The sequence below is a fragment of the Mytilus trossulus genome, chromosome 3 (genome assembly GCF_036588685.1).
Source record: "Mytilus trossulus isolate FHL-02 chromosome 3, PNRI_Mtr1.1.1.hap1, whole genome shotgun sequence".
In the NCBI taxonomy this organism is placed as follows: Eukaryota; Metazoa; Mollusca; class Bivalvia; order Mytilida; family Mytilidae; genus Mytilus; species Mytilus trossulus.
The window spans coordinates 64,695,764-64,720,162 of record NC_086375.1 but is presented as its reverse complement, the minus strand read 5'-3'; the positions used below and the strand labels follow the sequence as shown (position 1 = coordinate 64,720,162).

At 32.9% G+C, this 24,399-nt stretch overlaps 1 protein-coding gene across 1 annotated transcript; it reads right to left on the bottom strand.

Annotated features, from left to right (window-relative positions):
- Positions 1-11,233: 11,233 nt before the first annotated feature.
- LOC134712116 (arginase-1-like) lies at positions 11,234-19,441 on the bottom strand. The gene is made up of 7 exons (XM_063573288.1): positions 19,265-19,441; positions 15,579-15,761; positions 14,794-15,059; positions 14,101-14,157; positions 13,260-13,364; positions 12,527-12,663; positions 11,234-11,942 (listed from the first exon to the last, which is right to left on the bottom strand). Exons 1-7 carry the CDS (start codon positions 19,325-19,327, stop codon positions 11,779-11,781), a joined length of 975 nt encoding a protein of 324 aa, XP_063429358.1. The 5' UTR covers positions 19,328-19,441; the 3' UTR covers positions 11,234-11,778.
- Between the last annotated feature and the right edge of the window lie 4,958 nt (positions 19,442-24,399).

The following is a 24,399-nucleotide window of genomic DNA, read 5'->3' as shown; positions in this document are numbered from 1 at the left end:
TTGGATATTCTTTCCTTCGTGTCATCTGTTCACTAACTCAATGGTCAGTCATTCATCACTATGACAACGATATTTTTTATCATTTCATCACTATTTTTAACTAGAATGATAGACTGTTCTTATTGACAAACAATTTTAAACCATTCATTGTCACTTAACCTTGACCTCATTTTCATGTTAAGTTTGCAGGATGAGATCAAACTATCTTCGACCGACATTATTTGGCCTGTTAATTGGGTATTATAAATGTCTATCCTTATGCTATCGAACTGCAATAACATCATTTCAAGAATTGATTTTTAAGGTTGAAAGGTGAAATATGGTATTTTACTCGTTAAGTATATATAATAGGTCCAAGATATCGTATATATCGACATTGCCATTTGTATGTGGACTTTTACAAAGAGCAAGTATCTTACTATACAAATCCTTGCAAGGAGCGAAACGGGTAAAGCGAGTTGACCTTATTTTACATGCACCAGATGAAGTTCATGATAAGGTCTTTGACAATCTTCAATGATTTTGCCAAAACTTATTTTTTACGATTGACCTCATATGAAAGAATTATTCCGGCTGGCACAACCGCTCTTTTCACGAACCAAATTGCCTGGTATTTGAATAAGATTGTAACTTATACGAAACGATTTTTTACTCAAAATCTTCCACTTGTCGAAGAGGGTTATTACCTGGCAATTGAATGTGTCTATGAGTACATCAATTTTGTCAATTAGTTGAGCGCCACACAATGGGCAAACATTTCAAATCTTTTTGTTTCTGAAAATTTGAATGCTAACAGTATGAAGAATGTATTGACAGAGACATATAATTGTATTATATGTCTCTGGTATTGATAAGAAAATAACACCATTCATCGAAATTGTTTGAATGTTTGTACATTTCCTGAAGGTCGGGTCTTAAATTTAGTGCAAATAAAAGATGTAATTCAACCCTAGAAAAAAATATTTGAATATGTGTAAATTTCTTAAATGTTGTCTGGAAATTAGTACATTGAGTTCAAGATGTCATTCGATCTTAGAAAACGAGATCGAGGTTATAAATTTCCGATGCTAAGGTTGTCTTTAATTTAGGACAAGTGCAAGCATGTGGATATTTAATTCTACAACAAAGATAAACTGTATTAACAAAGTCCTTTCCAATAGTTTTTACATTTCCACCGTTTTTATTTGTAATTACAAAAAGGATCAGACACAAGTTGTTGTACTTAGATGGTCACCCCTTAGTATAATATGTTATACCAATACCATAGACATATATATGTCTCCTTTATTCTATACAAGTATAAAGACGTGCAACAACAACATAAAATGATAATAGATTTGTACCAATATTTATAGAAAAACGAAAGTTCACCATTTCCCAAATAAAATAAACAAGTTCTACGTCAAAAAGCTTTTCATTGACAAAATAAGCTACATATATATAAGTTCGAAAAAGAAAGCAAACAGTCTTTCTTAATGTCAAAACGATCACTTGTCCGAATAAAATGCAAGACGGCTTCTTTAGTCAAGGACCTATTCTGAATATGGCATCATCCTGATCCAATTGAATGTTTCTAGCAGTGGGCCAAGGCTATCCAAAAGTACCAGTATGGTGTTTATAAATAAGACTGTGTTCTTTGGACCATGTAGGCACAGGTATAACCCGACTACTGAACAAGGATTTATTTATGTAATATATAGATGCAAAATGTGATTGACAATTAAGCTTCTCGGTAAAATAACTCATCAAAGATATACCAAGGTTATAATTTTACACGCCATTATGCACAAATCAGACAAGTCAAAAGGCCAAATAAAATACAAAGTAGAAGAGCAGTAACGACCAGAACTCCGAAAAGTTTTGCCAAATACAGCTGTGATAAATTCTAATAATTTGTTGGAATATATATGTTAGTTTTTGTCTGCTTGTAATAAGACGTTCAGTTAACACAAACTTTTGCTTTAAAAATATAAGAAAACACACAAAAAAATCACCACCGAAGACGGATGTTTTGCTGCGAATTCGTTAAAAGGGTTTAAATTATCTGAAGATGGTAAAAGTTGAAAAAAATATGTTTTTTTTCTATAAAAATAGTTTTTTACAAGGTTATCTCATTTGAATTACAGGAAATGATTCATCGAAAATAGACTGTTCGGGTGATTAAACATTAAAGATAAATATATGACCCTTGGTTAATGAACTTTGAAATTATTGAAAAATATCCAAAGTTACAAAATATAAACATCAGGTTTCAACTCCAGATGATAAAATCTGGGTTTTTTTCACGGTTATTCAAAAGTTGTGAAGATATTTAAGATGTTCTGGTGTAATGCACTTCAAAAGAGAAGAAAATTATTTCATTGAAGTCAGCTGCTCAAAAAGATCGCGCGGCTTTTCAACGAATTGTCATAAATTGAGAACAAGTTGAACTATCATGTGACACAATGTAATTAAATTTTTGAGATTTTTTTTAATGTTTGTAATTAACCAGCGGCAAATACTTCTGTGTGTTACGGAAAAGTTTCTGTAGCATACAGGAATATGAAAAAAAAGATATGGTGTAAAGGCAAAAAAGACCGGCACAGGATATGTTGCAGGGTTAAACTATTTTTTTTATATATCGCAATCCTACGATACGACCAAAACACATGTAGAGGAAAAAAATCCAATCTTCAACAATGGATAGGAATACATTGTGTCAAACTTAAATCAAGTAGGGTCTAAAAATAAACGTTGTAAATGAATTAAACAGAAACTACCTCAGATCTGTCATTCCAAATTAGGAACATTTAAAAAAAAACTACGTGACTAGAAATTGGCACAAGAACATGTTACAGGGTTAAAATATTTATTTTATATCTCAATTAACCGTCCTCTTTTTTAAGAGATCTCGTGCAATGCTAAACCCTCAGGCCTAACCTAACAACAAAATTTCAATATAAGAAATCATAAGATAATGCGGCAAACTGAAATGAATGAGAGAATTAAAAATATACCAGACAGTCACGCAGTGATTGAAATATGAAAAAAAATCATAAATTGAGCAGTTGAAATCAAATGTTCCGGTAAACTTCCGATATTGATTTATTGGTATTTTGGTATATTGGAATACAGACGAGTGATACAATTTGCCACCAAACTTCATTGTCATTTTTATAGGAGGATTACATTGGATCAGATTTTGTTCTCAGAATTGCTCAACCAACTTTAAAAAATAGCCATCTTCTAGTATTATATAACCAAGAGATTCACTATAGTTACAGTTTCATTGCCAAATCCCAATTTGATTGAGCTGTTGTGTGAGCTTTTATCTTTTTTTTCTATTCAATGATACAGTTTTGCAACGATCTTTATTTCCAAAGGATTTTCAGAGTTCGAATATAAACAGCCAATATATCATCCAACTCATATTTATTTTTTAATTGAGACTCGGCAATATATGACATATATGTCGACTAGTTTCTCTGCTTTTGCTAATTTTAAACAAGCATGATTCCATGCTAATTTTTAAACAATCCTGATGGTTCTTTACTATAACTAGTATAATTTCAATATTAAGTAAACTATAGTTCAGTAATATTGTGTGTTTGTTATCATTTGATATCCTTATGAGTGGTGGTTCCGGTCCAGATTTTTTTTTAAAGTTTATAAAGGGGGCAATGTCTGATCTAAGGGAGGCCGCTCCTGTCATGCTCCGGTGATTCTCTATTCACTGCATTACAATCCAGACACGTCTTAGTCCTTACAGCTGAGCGGATGTGCTGGTCAGCTCTCATTCACCCGCTATATACGATGAGGGTTTACCGGGATCTACGACCTACTTCTTTTGATGACAGAAAACAATCCATCACTGTACAGTAAACGTTTGTTTTCTACGTAAATACCCGCGTCAGCATACAAAACCCATTTTGGACGGGGGAGTGTTATGCCGACTGACGTCCAAGGGCTGTAGGTGTTGAATAATGGACCTTCATTTATACTGTCTCACGACTTCGGTCCTGATAATGCTTCCTGTCATCATGTATTTGTCATAACCAACATTGTTTTGTCTGTTTTTGCAAATGAAGAATTATTATTATTATTACGTCCTAGACTCATCGACCAGTACTCCGTCATCATGGTTAGCTACCAATCTGCATGTCCCTGAAAGCAGCCCTTGTGAAGTACATACTCTAAAACGGGGACCGAGCCGACCGTGCGAGGGATGTTGTAAATCTAGTCAAAGTCGTTAAACACTTCCATTATCACAAAAGGAGGGGCGAGCAATTTGACATACATACCGAAGCACTTACCACTGACTAGTTGGATCATATCCGAAGAGACAACACCTCTGGTGTAGTGGTGTATAATCAGAGCCTACGATATGTTAGTTTGCAATCATAAAAAAAAAGAATTTGCTGCATTCTAAGCGCTTTCTTGCATTACTCATCATAGCTTGTCATTCGTTGTTGAGATATTTACAAAACTTAAGTTTGTTTATACTCGATTTTAGCCATAAATGACTGTTGTTTTAAAAGTCGCTTTGGAATTACAATTGTTTGGTGCACATGCCTTTTAGTGCATTAGTTTGGAAATGTTATACCGACCATTAGTTTCTAGTATTTGTGATATTTTAATTATTAAACTCTCTATTAGAGTTCTTCAAATTGCAGAGAAATGATATATTTAATCTGTGGTTTTTTTTATGTTTTAATCGGTTCAAGTTAAAAGACGAAGCAATTTGCGGAGCTATTTACAACTCCATATTTTTTATTTACTCATAGTTTCACAAATTATTCCAGAAATGTTTCAATGTGCTTAATCATATCTAGCCTATGTTTTGAAGACATATACTCACCTTTAAATAATATTGAAGTTCACCTGTAAAAATAATTCGACACTTGATTAAAGAAATATCATATATTGTAAAATAATATTTTTTTATTGGCTTATGTAATTTGTCTTAAAAGCAGCACAGTTTTAACGCTATTAATTATTTTAACAAGAAAATATTTCCTGTTTAATAAGTACAGATCACCGATTACATATATGCATTGTTTTGTTCGATTAACCGAAAATTGACAGAGAAATCCGGTCAAAATTTTTCTGTACATTTATCGTTCGAATAAAACTATTCTCCGAATATTTTTTAACTTTCTTGTTATTAAAAGGGAGTACGGTATGGTATTTTTCATAATAAGCAAGCATTGGAATTGTTTTTAATATTTTAACGTTTATTTCTATTATGAAACTTGTTTACTATTACATATTGTAAAACAAGAGCTGAAGTTAGATCTAAACAATTTTACTATTCCTCAAGAAATTAGGACAGAATCAAAATTTTAACGAATGTATATCTGTTAAAGATATGTTGCATGTTACGTTCCTAAATATGTTTATGATGACCTTACTAAGGAGATTTCAAAAGCAAAACAAATATTCTCCCGGAAAAAAAAACATATTTCCATGTTGCAAAGTTTTTGTATTGAATAGGAAATAACAGCCAGAACGAACAAATCTATCAATACCAGCTGTAACATAGTTTTTAACTGAAGTCAAAAATATGGCTGAAAAAAACGTTGCTAAATAACACTAAAGGATGGAACAAATGGAAAAAGCCCTCATAGTCTTGACTCTGTGATTAAGGTAAGTGTTCTTATGATGGACCTTCAGCTGGTATGAGACGCCGATATAAGTTTTTAGTACAAATGTACATCAAGAAAAAAAATGGAAGGTCGTTTTTTTTTTTTAATTTGATGATCTTTATTTTAGTTTGGCAAGATCCATATTAATAAAACCTTCATGTTTTCAGGTTTCTCAAAGGAAGTGAATGCAAACCAATCAACTTATTTGAGGACAAAACGAAAATTAATTGAACTTTAGAAATTTACCTATGATTGTACTGAATAAAATAGGTAGTGAAAATGTACAAACAAAACTGACCGAGTTTTTATCTCACCGGAAAATCGCAGAATGCACGTCATATGGATCCTCATCCATCGACGTGGCATGCTTATATACATGTGCATATTTGTATGGGATGCTAACCAGCGGTGACAACGCCTTTAGCTTTTTAGATAAATATTCATATTTTGGAATTATATTTTTCATAAATGTGGATAAACCATATCTGCCCCAGAATGGTAAAAGGTGCCTGATTATGTGACGAAAAGCCATTTTTTTCTTTTATCACGTGATTTAAAAAAAAAGAAGTTGTTATAAGAAGTAAGACAGCTATATAAGGTATTAGTAAAAAGTATATCAAGGGCTGAGTTACGGATGATGGAACCATTCCGAATTTCATTCATGCCTATGTCAGTCCACAATACACTTCCTTCCTCTTCAATCTTATATATTAGTGAAGACTGACGAAAGGACTAGGCTGCAAGTTATGTACAGAAAGATGTGCCATGAAGCATACTCTCAGGATTGTTCTGACACAAAGAAGAAATCGATGGCGGCACGACAAGGTCCTACATCATCTGACAGAGATCCTTAATATTGATAGAAGGAAGAACATGCCACCAACAACAGAGGCAAAACAGATCAGATTCTTCAAAAGAGGTAGATACTAGTCATGCAACAAAATCACAACAGCACTTCATCTTGGACAGGGGCAGTGAATGGAACATGAGGGCTGACATGTGAATGGAACATGAGAGCTGACATAGGTAAGAACCTTGTGTTTCGTGAATGTGTACAGACATACGCACATACATTGTATTTTGGTCACACAGAAGTCAAACATAAAGTTACAGTAACAGAAGAAGAAAAAAGTTCCTTGTGAAGAGAGGAATAACAGTGGAAGAAGAAAGTACACAAAGCTGATTCAAAAATGTAGAGAGAGAGGTTGAAAAAGCGTGGCTGTTCCCAGTAGAAGTAGGCTGCTAAGGTTTTCCTGCACAGTCAGTATGGAGGATGCTACAGGCAATGGTAATAGTCGAAAGGCTTAGAATACAACAGTAAGACAGCTAGGGAAGCAGTTTAGGAAGAACGACCATCTTGCTGGTTATGGCATCGCCGACATTATCTGAACTGGAAGCAGAGTGCTGGTGAGAAGAGATGTTGCCACCTTTACTGACCCACCAACCGGAGGATGTAATGGTTCCAGGTCGAAACATCTGATAAAGGTTGGTACTATCTGAAGACATTAAAGTACCGCAATAGAGCGAAAGAGACTGAGAGATGAGGGAAGATAAACCGTCAGAAAAGCAGAATACCATCATCTGTAAGTTATACTCATCATTGCATGCATGGTAAAAAAATGTGTCCGTCAATAACAGGATACGACGTAACATGACTTTACCCTAATTTCCAAGATTCCTTGGTCAACACTTACGTTTTGTGAAAGGCTAGCTACTCGTTCAATAGTCATACATCTACGTAGCCCTATGAAGCCGATACGATATTGAACGATATTGTACGCAAGCCTGTCCTAAGTAAGGAATCTGCTGTGGAGTCACTGTGGTTGTCGATTATTTATGTGCTTTTCATTTCTCGTTTTTATACGCCCGTCTTTTAGACGGGACGTATTATGGAATACCGTCGTCCACACTTCGGACAATAACTCAAAAACACTTTCACCAATTTCCATGAAACTTAAGTGAATTTCGTTTTTTTTTTAATTTCAGAATTAAGTTTTGGATTTATGGGGCTTTATTCATAAAAAAAGGGGGGGATTTTCAACACTTCGGACAATAACTCAAAAAGGCTTTCACCAATGTCCATGAAACTTTGGTGAATTGTTTATATCTATTGATGTAAGCTCCCTTCTAATTTTTATAAATTTCAGATTTTAAGTTTTGGATTTATGGGGCTTTATTCATAAAAAAGGGGGATTTTTAACACTTCGGACAATAACTCAAAAAGGCTTTAACATATGTCCATGAAACTTTGGTGAATTATTTATATCTATTGATGTAAGCTCCCTTTCAATTTTTATAAATTTTAAATTTTAAGTTTTGGATTTATGGGGCTTTATTCATAAAAAGGGGGATTTTTAACACTTCGGACAACAACTCAAAAAGGCTTTCACCAATGTCCATGAAACTTTGGTGAATTGTTTATATCTATTGATGTAAGCTCCCTTTCAATTTTTATAAATTTCAGATTTTACATTTCCGTGTTATGAATTTTTATGCTTAAAAAAAGCGCAGCCCTTTATTTTGTTTTGCCCTACCAACGATAGAAGAGGGGCATTATGTTTTCTGATCTGTGCTTGCGTTCGTTCGTTCGTCTTCAGGTTAAAGTTTTTGATCAAGGTATTTTTTTATGAAGTTGAAGTCCAATCAACTTTAAACTTACACATGTTCCCTATGATATGATCTTTCTAATTTTAAAGCCAAATTAGTTTTATCCCAATTTCACGATCCACGGAACATAAAAAATGATAGTGCGACTGGGGCATCCGCGTACTATGAACACATTATTGTTTTGTATAGATTAAACCGTTGTTTTTTCCAGTTTGAAAAGATTAACAATATTCATTTGTTAACCCTTTATTCCTGTTCGATGAGGGCCAAAGCTAGCTCCGTTTTGAAGGCTGTACGTTTACCTATATTGGTTTTCTTACTTTTTACTAAATTGAATTTGATGGGGAGGTGTCTCATTGGCACTTATACAACATTTTCTTATATCTATTATAACCAAATACAAAAAGAACAATTACACATATAAATAAAGTAGATATATAGATTTAAAGAAGTCAGTATACAATATAAGGTCAAATTATGCTATTTCTACTGTAAAATACAAATCAGAAAACAACAACGGACATCTGCGTGTATCAAGTGTGGAACGGAGAACATGGTAAAAACTATGTTAGCTTTCAAATCACCGGGGCTTAACACTATGTATACATGCAGGTGCATATCGGCTTGTAGCTTTAAACAAAAAAATGCCAATCAAAACATAGAGTGCCTCAGGTGGCAATGTTTTCTTTCTATTGGAACCAATCACAATTCCTTTCTGCTTAGTTGATTTCATATTCACCTAGTGTGAGGAGACGAAAATGTGTGTTTTATATGAGGATGTATAAATACAGGTCCACTTTTATTTCTATGTAGTGATTGCTTAATCTGTACAGCCGATTTCATTGAGAGTGTAGGGAAAAGTAGAGTCCTTGTTTAGCTTGATTGTTAGCTGAACCGTGAAGTCATTATTAGGTAAATTAATACTACCCTCCTTTCGAAGTAGTCTAGTCTTACAGACAAATAGATTTGTTATTTGTCGGACTAGTCTACTCTTAAAGGTGGGTAGTTTACCTAACTTATAATGACTTCACGGTTCAGCTAACAAGCAGGCTAACCAAGGATTCTACCTTTCCCTACACACTCAATGAAATCGACTGTAATATATAACATGATTTATATTTATTAAGTCTATGGTGCATGGTTTTTTTTTTTAATAATATTTGTTTTGGCTTTTAACTAGAGCACTTTCAAATCGTACCTTCGTGTTACAGTTTGATATATACTGGGATTTGATTGGATAATAAAAGGTAACATATAATGTGGAACTTAACCTTGAAATGAAGTTAATGTTTATTGTCAATCATATTAAAGAGTTTTTGGATGGCTGTTTTTATAAAGTTTTTTTTATTAGATCAGACCAATGGTTATCATATTTGAATTATTTTACAATATTCATTTTGGGGTTCTACTAGTATTGTATAGTTCAATCAAGCTGTTCGGTGTGCACCAATGCTCCGGGTTGAAGGCCGTACTTTAAATTCTAATTGTTTACTTTTTCACACATTTTGATTTGGAATGATAGTGTCATCCTGTTGCATCTCATCCAAAATTATACATGTATATGAGATATGTTTGTGGAAGGTCTTCCACCAGAATTGAATCGTTTCACCTTGTTTCAGAGAAGGTGTTAAAAAAATGGCTAATTACATTCAAAGATTGCCCAAGTCGACTGTCTCAGAAGACCTACCAAACAACCTTCTTGTGAAATTTTTTTAATTTTTTTTTATAGAAATAGTGGTTTCATCGAAAGGGATAAACCTGTGTTTTACATCGAGTTTCGAGGGGGAAAAGTGGCACTAATCAACATTAAATGTCTTGAGGATATTTGGTCTTACAATCCGCATCTGACAAGTTTCAAAATATTTCACCTACTGTACTTTCAAAGATAATTTTTGCAATTGGCCAATCAGAATCAAAGATTGCATCTAGTGGTCATGTTTTAGAATTCAAACGAATTTGCTATTCCAATCAACATTACATGACGATTATTTGTAGATACTCTCCATATCTCCAATATTGTGGGGGTGTCAAAGCATTTCGTTATAGTTTGTAATGATTTTTTTCTTTAATTTGGCCATATCTTTCGTCCAATTAAAACATGTAAAACAGCGGCATAATACTGTTACTATAATTATTCATCCCTTATTTTATTGATTTTGTATTTACATTGTATCAAAGATCGAATTTTTCGTTCAGTTTATGTTCCGTTGTGTAATATGTCTTTTGATTGAGTTCAGCCATTTCAATTGATATTTTATACTGTGTCTTTCTATGTTGTGATGTCATTTACTATTGTTACAGATAAGATTGAAGGTTGGTATCTATTAAACGTTTAAACCCGCTGTTATTGTTTGAATGGTTTTTACACTAGTCCTAGGCACGCATACCACATCTTCTAATATATATTAGTTCCAATCATCATCATTCTTATAAAGTTTGTTTAAAGATTCAGAACAGATGATTTTTTTTATGACCGACGTGGCCTCGACAGATACAAATATGGGAATGTCTCCTAGAAGTCAGAAAGATGACAGTTGTTTTCCATTCGTTTGATGTGTTTGGGCTTTTGATTTTGCCATTTGATAAATAACCTTCCGTTTTGGAAAATTTATTTTGAATTATCCTTGGAGTTCATTTTTTTTAATTTTACTATTTGCTTGTTTATGATAAAGAATCCAACACATATTATGTGAGTGCTTACAAGTGATGTACTACCGTCTTTTGTCAAAGCGTGATAGCGCTTTTTGCTGAGAAAAAAGTCCTTCATCACCTTTTTTCTTTTCAGTGAATAAAATTGAGACTAGAAATGAGGAATGTGTCAAAGAGACAACAATCCGACCAAAGAGTGGAAAAAAGCCGAAGGAGCGAGAAAACCCCGCACCGAAGGCGTGCATCAGCTAGCAATCTGACGGACTACTATAATATAACACAGAAACTATATTACAGCAGTTAATCAAAACATAAATTGACTTAGCACCAAATAAGAAGAACAACTACAAATAATCAATAGCATTAATTTTAATTTTAATAGATATACCACTGATAAACCATAATTGGCAGCACATGCTCAGTCAAAATGGTAAAATGGTTGCATACGATATGAAAGTTTGACGTGGTATATAGTTAGACAATTAAACAAATGATTATATAAAATGTATACATAATGTAAATATCAATCAAATAACAATGTAAAACTCAAAATATGATGGAAAATCTCCGACCATTTTATGTGTATGAAATGTTACAAAATTGAACAAAATATCTTTTGATACATTAGTTTTAATTAAATTAATAAAAAAACAAATATACATATAAACACGCAAATTCACGTATATGTATAATATATATATATATATATCACAAAAACAACAATTCAATGAATAAGAGTATCAAAATATTGACTTAATGAACACTTTTGAGAGACATAAAAATGGATTTCCCTATTCTCACATAAAGCAAATGTTTCAGTCCAACAACGCGATATTTTACTCCTATTTTAGCATGATATATACAAGAGACAGAAGTGACAACAATGGTAGACATAAGTTTATGTTGGTAAAGGAATATGGTATCCTGGAGGATAGGCTCCTTGTCTTCTTTTGCCAAAACATTTTGTAATAAATTCAATAGTGTTTTTCACTGTCGTTTCAACATCTTGTTCTGAACCAAGGCTAGGATTTACTTCTGCAACGTCAATTACCGATAAACGACCTGAAAATAATTATAAAGAAACAATCAGTCTTTGATTAACAAATAAATAGTAATGACCTAAAAAATAAAGTGTTCTAGGCACAGAAATTTACATAAAAATCAATGAAATGCAGATAACATTTAATAAAAAAAACCAGTAGACGCATTGCACTTGCTTTCTCAATAAGTTTAAATTTCGAGAACACTTCAAACATTAACTTAAACTTTTCAGGGACACATTTATTTGGTTGCTGTTGTAGCGCCTGTTCTCTTTGATACTGAAATAACCATAATGTGAAATAATTTTATCTTGATGGTATAAAGAAGTGTGGACACAGAGTTGTGTTGTCTGATGGGCGATTATATTTTTATATAATATGATAGAGGGAGATGCTCTACGGATGGAGAATCTTCAATAGTGTTATTATGTTTATTCCTTCATCACTTTCAATATATTCGATTTTTGTCTCTCTCATGTCTATAATGTTGAACACACAACTGTCCTAATCAGATATATGAAGATGTGGTATGAGTGCCAACGAGACAATTTCGCATCATAAATAAAACTTGTAAAAGAAGAACCATTAAAGGTCAAGGTGTGTTACCTGTGTTTGCTACTTCCTCTGCAATATATAAACCTTCTCTGAGTGACAGCCCACCTAATACTGGTGTTCCTGTGCTCGGTGCAAGAGATGGATCTAATGAATCAACATCAAAACTTAAATGAATTGGACGTTTTCCTCTGGAAAAAAAGAGACGCATACAATGTATGATAACAAAAAAAATTTGAGGTAGAATTGATGGAGATGTGCATTCTTAATTGAAAAGTAAGGCTATGGAAGATGGTACATGGCTAATATGCTAAAATGCAAAAATAACAACTTATAATTCATTGCAAGTGTAGGCTAAAATTTATAAGCAGATGCATATAAAATAAGAAGCTGTTGTATTACTGCCAATCCAAGACCACAATATTAGATGTGAATAGTTTAGACCTCTTATTTGACGATTTTTTTTCAAAGACAACCTGTATTTTTTTTACCATGTGATTTTCCTGAACAGCTGCATGTTCAGGCAAGTTTAAGAACTAAGATACAAAGCAGCTCGACAATATTAACATTGCAATAGAACTGATTTCTAGATGTAATCATAGACCTTTAACGATGGGCATACTGCCTTTTATGGTATAAATTCATACAATAAGAAACTCCATGTAATAAAAACAGCAAATGTTGAAATGATATTCTTCACCTTTGCAAAGAGTATTTAGAATATGGTGTGGAAAAGTATTTTTTAATCTATTTTGATATCTAAAATACATATATTGAATGTACTTACTCTGGGTCTATAGCTTTCAGTGCACGTGTCATAACTTCATTGATACCATATTTATCTACTTCTTGCATAGAAAATGCTGTGATTCCAAGTTTTTCAATAATATATCTACATACAAAATTGTATTTTAATTAATTCATGTAATACATTCTGCGACTTTTTGAACTTTCATAAGTATAATATAAAGTTCAGTAACACTTATACTGATGTATGCAACTTTGTTTCGGAAAAAAGTAACTCAGTTATAAAGAAAAGGTTAGGAAATGTAATAGGAAGGCTATGTTTTAGTTAAGCCATTTCAATTGATTTTTATAGTGTGTCTTTCTCTGTTGTGATGGCACACTATTGTTTCAGGAAAGGATGAAGTTTGGTACCTATTAGAACGTAAACCCGGTGAAATTCGTTTGCACCTGTCTTAAGTCAGGAACATGATGTTCAGTGGTTTTCGGATGTTGATGTGGTTCATGCGTGTCTCTCGTTTCTCGTTTTATTATATAGATAAGACCGTTTGTTTCCTGTTTGGATGGTTTTATTGGGGCACTATATAGGCCAGCTTGAAGTTAGGCTCCGTATTGAAGACCGTACTTTGACCTATTATGGTTTAATTTAAAAGTTGTAACTTGAATGGAGATTTGTCTCATTGGCACTCATGCAACATCTTATTTCGTGTACTTTTGATACAAGCTCTGAGCATCCCTGATAAAAGGTTCATCAAACATAATAAAACAGTTCTTATTTAATACAATCAAAACATGAATTGTGAGTTGGCCATGCTATGATTAAATCTTAGTGAGATTGAAAGTGATGAACAAGCATTGTAGGAGTTGATATTTAAAATACAAACCTTTCTCCTGGATCTACATCACGGAGTCCTATGTATGCTATATCTTTTGCTGTCAGACTGTTAATAGAATGAAAATAAATGAAATCATAAAAGAATTGTGAAAGGGGTCAACATGACAACGTTATGAGCAGAATTGTTATAAGGGTATGCATAAACCATGTATGTAGCTCCATAGGGCCCCCCAAACCTCATTAAGTTTGCCTCTGATATTAAACGAAATCATATTAGCCCAGTAAATTGAGTGGATAAAAAAACATTTGATAGTAATATTGTTATGTTCTATATTACAGAAATGAAAAAAAAAACAATACACACATTTTTGTTGCAGCAGTTTGTTGATTTTTTTATTGTTATCATATAGTTTAGAATCCAAAGAAGGATACGTTAGGGTATAACTTAATACAGTTTCCAATGTACAAGTAGAGACTGTCCCGTCCAGTATCTGTGATCAAATCAATGATAACATGATTTGTTGAAGTACCGTAACGATGCCTGATTTCTGAAAACCATCTAAACAGAAATTGCAATGTACATAAACACTAAAACATAGACCACAAACAAACAGAATATTTCAACACCATCGTGAAGTCCATAAAATAAAGAAAGACATCCTTATCAAGAAATACTATACAAGTATTCAAAAATGCAGAAAGTAAGAATTCTGTTACTAGTGTCGATTAAGTTATTACTCACCATGGCTTGACAAATTCAAACCCTGGAATCTTGGGTAAATACGGATCTAATTCCTTGACAAGGAAGGACAGAGGCATTCCATGCATATTTCCACTTCCTGATGTCAAAGGTGTATTAATATCAGCATGTGCATCAATCCATAGAACGACTTGGTCAGGCTGAACCTGGTGTTGTCCATATATAGTACCTATAGCCATACTGTGATCTCCACCCAATGCCAAACACGTTCGGCCAGATTTAACAACTTCAGAAACTTTGTCTGCAATCTGGAATATTTTTTAAAACACATGCTTAAGTTAGAAAATGCAAAAAAATACCCACATTTTAGTTAAACTTTTCGTTTTATATGAGACAACATGTTTGATTTGCAATAAAACAAAACAAAAAGTATTCATACACATGAATTACAGAGGATTCCATTGATTTTGTAGCTAAAGGTTATATCTTTGGTTAGCTTGTTTGTTAGCTGAACCGTGAAGTCATTATGAGGTCAGGTATACTATCCTTCGTTCGAAGTAGCATAGTCCTACATACAGATCGTTTGTTTTTTCTGTTGAACAAGTCTATTTAAAGAAGGGTAATTTACCTCACCTAACAATGACTTCACGGTTCAGCTAACAAGCAAGCTAACCAAACATAATACCTTTGGTTACACAATCAATGGAATCCGCTGTAACGAAAGTAAAAACAGTAAAAAAGTATGCATAAAAATGTAACATAAAAGATCAGTAATAAATCATTTTTAAATATGTACTGTATAGTTTTAAATTATAATTAATAATTACCATCTTTGATGCATGTCCAACAGTTTTGGGATTTTTTGCTACCCCTATTTGTCCCTCTTTATCATCACTAAAGTTTAACGGCAGATCTCCATAATCATGAACATCGTGACCGATTGATGTTAAAGTTTCCAGTAAACCTCCATTTCGAAGTGCTCCAGGCCCCTTTTCTGTCCCATCTCGTTGCTAAAATAAAAACTTGTAAATGAAGAAAAAAAAAACCACCTAACGTGAGACTTTATGTACAAGATAAATATTGATAACAGTCTATGTTTTCTCGTTTCAACTTTGAATTGTTTTACCTTGTCAGTCCGGTGCATTTTACATCTTACTTAGCGGTATGTGTGTTGTTCATTTTTGAAGGTTGTACGATAATCTGTATTCAAACCCAAGGTCATTTAGTCTTTTGTGTAGTTTTATCATTGGCAATCATTTACTCGGAGTGAAGTAGTGATTCATTAGGCTTCTTATCCCAAAATTAATTATATGATGGAGCCAGCCTATTCAGTGCAATCATTCATCTATTCAATTGAAATACAACTCTGAAAATCAGATCAAACCTTGAGAGAAAGTTAATATCGAAAGAATAAATTACAACTTTGTTCATTTCAGCTTCGTTAGTGAAAAGATCTTTTGCAGGGTTCTGTCATTTCTTTTCTCCAAGAGAAAACCTACTCTGGAGGCAATTGTGCACTAAGGAAATGTCTAATAGTAAGAAAATGGAAAAAAAGGAGATGTGATATGATTGCCAATGAGACAACTGTCCACAAGAGACCAAAATGACACAGACATTAACAACTATAGGTCACCATACGGCCTTCAACAATGAGCAAAGCCCATACCGCATAGTCAGCTATAAAAGGCCCCGATTTGACAATGTAAACAATTCAAACGAGAAAACTAACGGTCTTATATGTATAAAAAAATGAATGAAAAACAAATAAGTCACTGAACGCACAAACAAACGACAACCACTGAATTACAGGCTCCTGACTTGGGGCATGCACAACATAATCCACTTTTAATGTAAGAACTCCAATTTTGAAAGCTAAAGTTTGACACGTAACAAAATTTAATTATTTGAAGATTATTTTTACAATTAAATATCCAAAGCAAAAATAAAGATATGAAACCATAGGCCTCTAGATAAATGTTTTGGTAATATATTTACATTTCCGATTACATATAGTAATTTGCATAATCGGAACATGGTTCATGTATCTGGAATTGTTCCAGAAAACAAATTGTATACCGAGTTTTTAAATTGTATATATAGATTTTGTTTGTTAAAAACCTGTAAAATTTTAAAAATTGCTTTATCACTTGGAAGTTAATCTTTCGGTCGGGGGAGGGCGACGACGGAATTTGTTAATGACCTTGACTGGCTATACAGCCCTTACACGGTTTGTTGCGGGGAGGGTATCTACACACTATCCTTTATCTGTTTGTCTATTGAACTGTTTAAGCTACAGTATTTTAAGCTGATAGTTAAAGCCATAACTTATGCAGTAAGTTTTCAATTATCTTATTGACTAATCTTTAGCCTTTAATCCCCTTGTCAAAACATTTTTTATAGTGCATCCAGGGTATATAAAACAATAGAAGAGGTTTATAAGCTTTTGGGATTAAAGAAGTTTATATTCGCTATCATAATGATATGATATAAAACTAGGATGTTAATGTGTCGCTCAATTTAAGTGAATTAAGAAAGACAACACCAGAACAAATTAGTCACTTCAAACAAGATTTGCTCCGGAAACAACAATACAAGGATTAACTACGAAGTGGTGAAAAGACTGAGGAGTTCCTTAGAAATTTGAGGAGAGTGTTGACCGAATAATCATTCCAGGAATTATCATTAATACTGTATATGAAATACATATATAGATATAGTTTTCAGAGTTATAAAATTTACTTATTTGACAGGTCATCGGATTTTTAGAAAAGTAAATCATTATTGCCATCTAAAATAATTATAGATCATTACTTTGTGAAAGGGGGATTCGATTGTAGAAAAAAGTATCTTTTTGAACAGGTTATTGCTAGATGCGTACGTATCAGCATCCTTAGTTATCTTTTAATTTATCATTATTACCATTGTTGAAACGAACAGAACCCAGGAACAAATAGCAGTGCTGACATCCTACTATATTTTCATTTTTAAAAACCCATAAACGGAAACAAGACTAAAAAGGGAATTGGACCTGCAAAGTTGCATGTAACTTATTAGTTTAAACATATTTATTTATAGTTAATTGTGAAACAAGTTTCGTAACTTATATTAATCCCTTCCCACTTTGCGGGTGATGTAACTGATTGAGTCAACATGCGTACTGAATCTTAACTGATGAAGACTTTTTTCCAAAAGCCATGTGCTATTTGCCTTAAATAAAGTTCTTTCATTAATGTAATGATAAAGAACGAAAATTTCCCTTGTTCAATGAGTGTTATATTTCGAACTATCGGTAAACAGGAAGTAGATATACGGAGATGTATAATTGTTTGCATGCTACAAATCAACGTCTTCATCATCTCCAAGCTGTAGACCAAATAATAGATCATTCCTTGTCATAGATCCAAGAAATTCTTTTCAAAAGTTTTGTACCATAGTCTTACAGACGGACGGACGGACTAAATGAGTCGAGCGGTTACTTGACCAACAAAAGTCATATACGACGCAGGTAAACATACAAGGATCGAAGTTAAAGTAATTTGATTAAACATTTTTAGTTCGGGTGGTTGCTATTGTTTGTTGAAATTTCAAATGTTTAAAGTCAACTGCTAAGGTAATACGGGTCCTTACGCAATATTGCATTGTTGGGTTAGATCTTTAATGAAACACGCACAATGTGTGACAGGAAAGCAGTTCAACTGCAAGACTTTTCACCGAAATAAATCGCATGACGTGATTTATCTTATTATTATGACTGTTAGTGCATATACAGAATTGTTTTCCTTTGATTCAATTGTTCAAAATTACTCAGCCATGTAAGGGGAGATAATTCTGACAATTATAAATTTTATAATTGACTGCAACTTATTTTCATTTTCCCCTAGGATCTTTCTTCTCATATTTTGTTTTCAAGGACTATCGGTGTTTTCTTGTTTCACAAAGGTGAGTTTGTTCACGTATAATCTTAACGAAATCTGACATTTTGCATATCGTGCAGATTTAAAATAAAAAAGCTCGATGATCGATGATTATTTATTTTAAATTAAAAAAAAACTTAATATATAAACTACAGTCTGCAATAGTTTTAAAAAGTAATCTTTATAATCCGCAATTTCAAAGATATTTCAAGCGTTTGTGATACGACATCAGCAGTTATGTGCGGAAAAATAATTTGGCGACAAATTAAATCTTTAATGCAACTTGATTGGGGTCCGGCATCTTCTTTTTTATATTTTAGTGCCAAATTAAAAAGCAACTTTATATGCATTTATCAATTATCCATATTTTCGATTATCAGTTAATAAAAATATAAGAATAATTATGGTATATGAAATGGTAACTTTCTTATAAATATGTACAACTTCCCAGCTTAACAAAAAAAAAACATTTAGATTTTTTGATATTCAGATTTTTATATTTTCAACCGCAAAAAATATTTTAAAAATTCTTTGTTCTTAAAATGCTACTTGATTTTCAAGCCCCACAATTGTTCATTTTCTTAAGGAAAATCGCTCACCTGTCCTTTGCTGAAAGGTACACCAACTAGTCCTATTTTGGCCACTTTTTCATCTGTAGGCATATTGAATTTTAGTTTTGTCTGTAAAAGTTCACAAAATATTTTGTAAGTGTTGCGCAGACAGAATTATTTTCTGCATTTTATATTTGGTATTGAACCACGTGGAAGAGGGGGTGTGTGAGTTTTTAACCAATGACATTTCAATAAATAGATAAACAAATTGCCATTTATAGAATTCGGATAATATTTTAATAAGGATTTTCTTGACTTAAAAAACTTTTTGCTGGGTAAAGAGTTATGCGCAAATATCAAAGGATGTTGATTTAAATCGGAAGTTCAATAGGATAATCTAATGAATTATGACAACAACATTATCATAATTATAATCAATTTTGTTGTTACTTTACAGTGACACGATCCACAAAGTATTGTGCGATCATAAGTGAAATCATAGATGGCTGCACACGCGGTGTATCTGTATGGAAAAAAAAAATCTTGTATCACAACTAGAGCACTTGAATCATTTAAAAAAAAAACCACATAAATATTGAAAATTAAAAATAAATGACAGAAAGTAATACCTAATACAAATTACATAAAATGGAAGCTACGACAAGACTATTGAAGCTTGGACGAGAGATGAGTTACTGATTTGAAAGTACATCGAACCAAGTCTATGATGATAAACAGAGACCTGTAGTATACGATACTCGTCACCCTTTATACTCTGAAGACTGAGCAAGAATTTCATATAGTTTATGATTTTTTCAGGATTTTATAAAACGAAAATGTTATCCGGCTGCCAATGAGACAACTCTTTAAAAGAGACCAAAATGACACAAAAATTAACAACTTAGGTCACCGAATTACCTTCAGCAATGAGCACAGCCAAAACCGCTAACAATAATTTTCAGTGTTTTGTTTATATTTCAAAACGTTTTGCTTGGTTCACTCATAACTTCTACTATAAGTTACGATTGCCATTTCCGTTGATCAGAAGGAACAGAGGGTGTAATTTTGACATACACCGAGACAACGTTAATAGATAGACCACGCACAGCAATTCTAACACAAAAAAGAGGATGTATTTGGCCAGGAGTTAAATAACTGTATAGTGATGATAAATATGTGCACACTACAGTTAAAAGTGCTTACCTTCCATGACCTACTCTTAGATGACAGCCGTCTGGTGATCACATTTGATGGCAGTAAACAAAATATCAGCCTCCGAAAACACACCACGGTAATTTTGACAAAAGATTTAACACATACCTCACTGCAAAAAGGACAAAAAATGATAACACATAAATCTCGTAACCGTTTTTAAACATGAATTTAAATATATCTCAAGTACGTACATTGAGGCAAATGTGGACACAATATTTAAGCTAAATACTACATCTTAATTTGGATTGTTATCAAAGTTTCTGACATAACAAAGGTTTCTTACACAACATTAACGTGGTTAAATATCTCATAAATCTATTGCACAATACTGTGCATTTGAAAACTCTTCTTGAAACTTTACAAAATTTGAATTTTAAAAAATTTTGAAAAAAATATATGAGCTCCTTAAAATAAATGGAAAAAAGTTCTCCCCAAACTTTTTAAAAAATTGGAGCAATTCGCCCCAAACTCAATCCCAGCCTTCCTTTGATGAATGGAACGTTCTAGTCAATTTTAGAGGGATTGATGCACTGAAAGATAAGTTATTGTCGGGAACCTAGACACATTCTTGTTTTGGCCCCTTATTTTGCCCCCGATTCGTGCATGTTTAGGGCAATTACCCCAAACTCAATAACAGCCTTTCCTTTGAGATATGAACCTTGTGGTACAATGTCAGATAGATCCATACACTTATACACAAGTTACTGTCCAGAAATTCCTAAACTGATGGTACCATAACCCCAAACCTTCCTTTTGTAGTACATTTATTGATCTTCTTGTAAAATTTCATAGAGATCCATTTACTTAAACAAAATTTATTGTCCCGGAAACATAATCTGTCTTCGGACGACAGGCAAAAACAAATGCTTTCGTATAAAAACAGTTGAATACTTTTCTCATTTTATGTAAGATATGTTTTGTTGATTCAACAATTATATTTGGATTTCGAGATATTACATCAAATTTACTTGTGTATGGGCGAAATTATTTTGCAATTTCGTCGGATTAATTAAAAAAGCGCGTTTGATACAGCTTTGTGGTAGATTTAAAGCAGAATCTCAGCTACTGAATTATCTGACTTTTTCATTTGTGAAATTGGTGTTCGTCTAGGAAAATTTTGAGAATTTTGGTATACCGTTAAAACTTATTTAAAGTAGATAATAAGTATAGACATTTTTTAAAAGGAGTTTTACTGAAATATTTTAAGTAAGGAGAAATCCAAGTTTTACATTTTCGCGACGATTTATAATCGCGATATTTTTCTACTTGCAAAAGTCGCGTAAATTAGTTTATTCTTAACCGGGTTCAACTTTAAGATGGAATGGTAATTACGTCATAGCAAGAAAAAGCTTGATGTAGGGAACACAAAAATCAACTTTTGTTCATTGTCATCTGAACATTCCAGTAGGTTTATATTTGTATCGCTGGCAAGCATCATGTGGCTTTATTAACCAAATATTTCAATAAAACTCCTTTTAAACATGTAAGCATAATAACGTACCCTGACGTTTTTTTTCAAGGACCATGCACTCGCCTCAAATACATAATCGATCATAATCATTGGTAACGCTAAAGAGTAATAAAATGCTCCAAAGGGTGTAGCTTGATAAGACCGCAGAGGTTGAAACCTGAACGGTGTGGTCAAGTATGGACACTACATTCAATATTAATACAGTTCTGAATTTGGATTGTAATAAGTGAGTAGAAACATCTTAGGATTCTGACATAGAATGCATGTGGTTAAAGAACTAAAAAAATGGACTGTTACCTATTTTAAAAGGTACAGTATCAAAAATTTAAATACAGTATTCGATTCAGCTTATCAAAGAACCCCAATAATTTAATTTTTGATGAAATTAAACAAAGTACAAATGTCATTGGTCAATTTCACCCACAAGTACTTAGCAACCATTTATTTTATTATAGAAAGTGCCAAGCAACAATAATTATATATATTTTCGATTTCCTTGAGCAAGTTCTGAAAAAAAATGATATAAAAAATGTAGGTTTTCTTCAAATTAAGAATCCTTTCAAAGGTCAGACACTGTACTGAGCATGTGTTTGGTTATTGAATTATTCCAAATGAATAACTTTTTTTGGAATTCAATTGCAAAATTTAAAAACAAAACAAAACAATAGTTTGTACTCCATCGCAAATCTAAAGGTTATTTTTACGACAAAACATTTGAATCTTGAAACTCGAGAGGAAATGACCAGAATTGGTAAGAGGACAACAATGTATTTCTTGTGTGTGGTTGGACAAGAGGATATGGCGTGGACGAAAATAATGTTTACCCCGATTTCAATCATTGTCTAGTTTATCAATTATGTGTGTTTGCTAATAACATTTACTAATTTTTTCCTGGATATTTCATTCCCATCACCCTCATCTTGTTGAAAAAAATAGAAAGGTTTTTTTCCAAATATCATTTTTTTTTCTTTTAGATTTTATCTTGGTGTTTTATTTTTTAGCTCACCTGGCCCAAAGGGCCAAGTGAGCTTTTCTCATCACTTTGCGTCCGGCGTCCGGCGTCGTCTGTCGTCGTAAACTTTTAGAAAAATATTCTCCTCTGAAACTACTGGGCCAAATTAAACCAAACTTGGCCACAATCATCATTGGTATATCTAGTTAAAAACATGTGTCCAGTGACCCGGTCAACCAGCCAGGATGGCCACCATGGCTAAAAATAGAACATAGGGGTAAAATGCAGTTTTTGGCTTATAACTCAAAAACCAAAGCATTAAGAGCAAATCTGACACGGAGTTAATTTGTTCATCAGGTCAAGATCTATCTGCCTTGAAAATTTCAGATGAATCGAACAACCTGTTGTTGGGTTGCTGCCCCTAAATTGGTAGTTTTAAGGAAATTTTGCTGTTTTTGGTTATTATCTTGAATAATATTATAGATAGAGATAAACAGTGAACAGCAATAATGTTCAACAAAGTAAGATTTACAAGTAAGTCAACACGACTGAAATGGTCAGTTGACCCCTTTAGGAGTTATTGCCCTTTATAGTCAATTTTTAACCATTTTTTCGTAAATCTTAGTAATCTTTTACAAAAACCTTCTCCTCTGAAACTACTGGGCCAATTAAATCAAACTTGGCCACAACCATCATTGGGGTATCTTGTTTAAAAATTGTGTCCGGTGACCCGGTCAACCAACCAAGATGGCCACCATGGCTAAAAATAGATCATAGGAAATGCAGTTTTAGGCTTATATTTTAAAAATTAAAGCATTTAGAGAAAATCTGACGGGGGTTGTTTAGTTTATCAGGTCAAGATCTATCTGCCCTGAAAATTTTAGAAGTTGCGTTGCTGTCTCTGAATTGGTTATTTTAAGGAAATTTTGCTGTTTTTGGTTATTATCTTGAATAATATTGTAGATAGAGATAAACAGTAAGATTTACAAATAAGTCAACATGACCGATATGGTCAGTTGACCCCTTTAGGAGTTATTGCCCTTTATAGTCATTTTTTTACATTTTTCATAAATTTTTGTTGATTTTTAGAAAATATTTTCCACTGTAATTACTGGGCCAAGTTCATTATAGATAGAGACCAGATGCTCCGCAGGGCGTAGCTTTATACGACCGCAGAGGTTGAACCCTGAACGGTTGGGGCAAGTATGGACACAACATTATAGCTGGATTCAGCTCTAAATTTGGATTGTGATTAAATAGTTGACACAGCATAGGTTTCTGACACAGAATGAATGTGTTCTAATGAACTTAAAATTTTTTGTTTTCTCTTAGAGCAATTCACTATGCTGTTGAATATTTATCCTCTCAAAAAAATGTTTGAAGAAATTTTCTTTTTATTTATGAAATTTCAAATGAGAAAAATTTAACCCAATTTTTTTAATCACATCCCCCTTTCCCTTATTCCAAAACTATTCTCAATTAAATTTCTAATGGAGTTTGCAACAATAACTACTCATTTAAATACATCATAAAATATTAAGATGT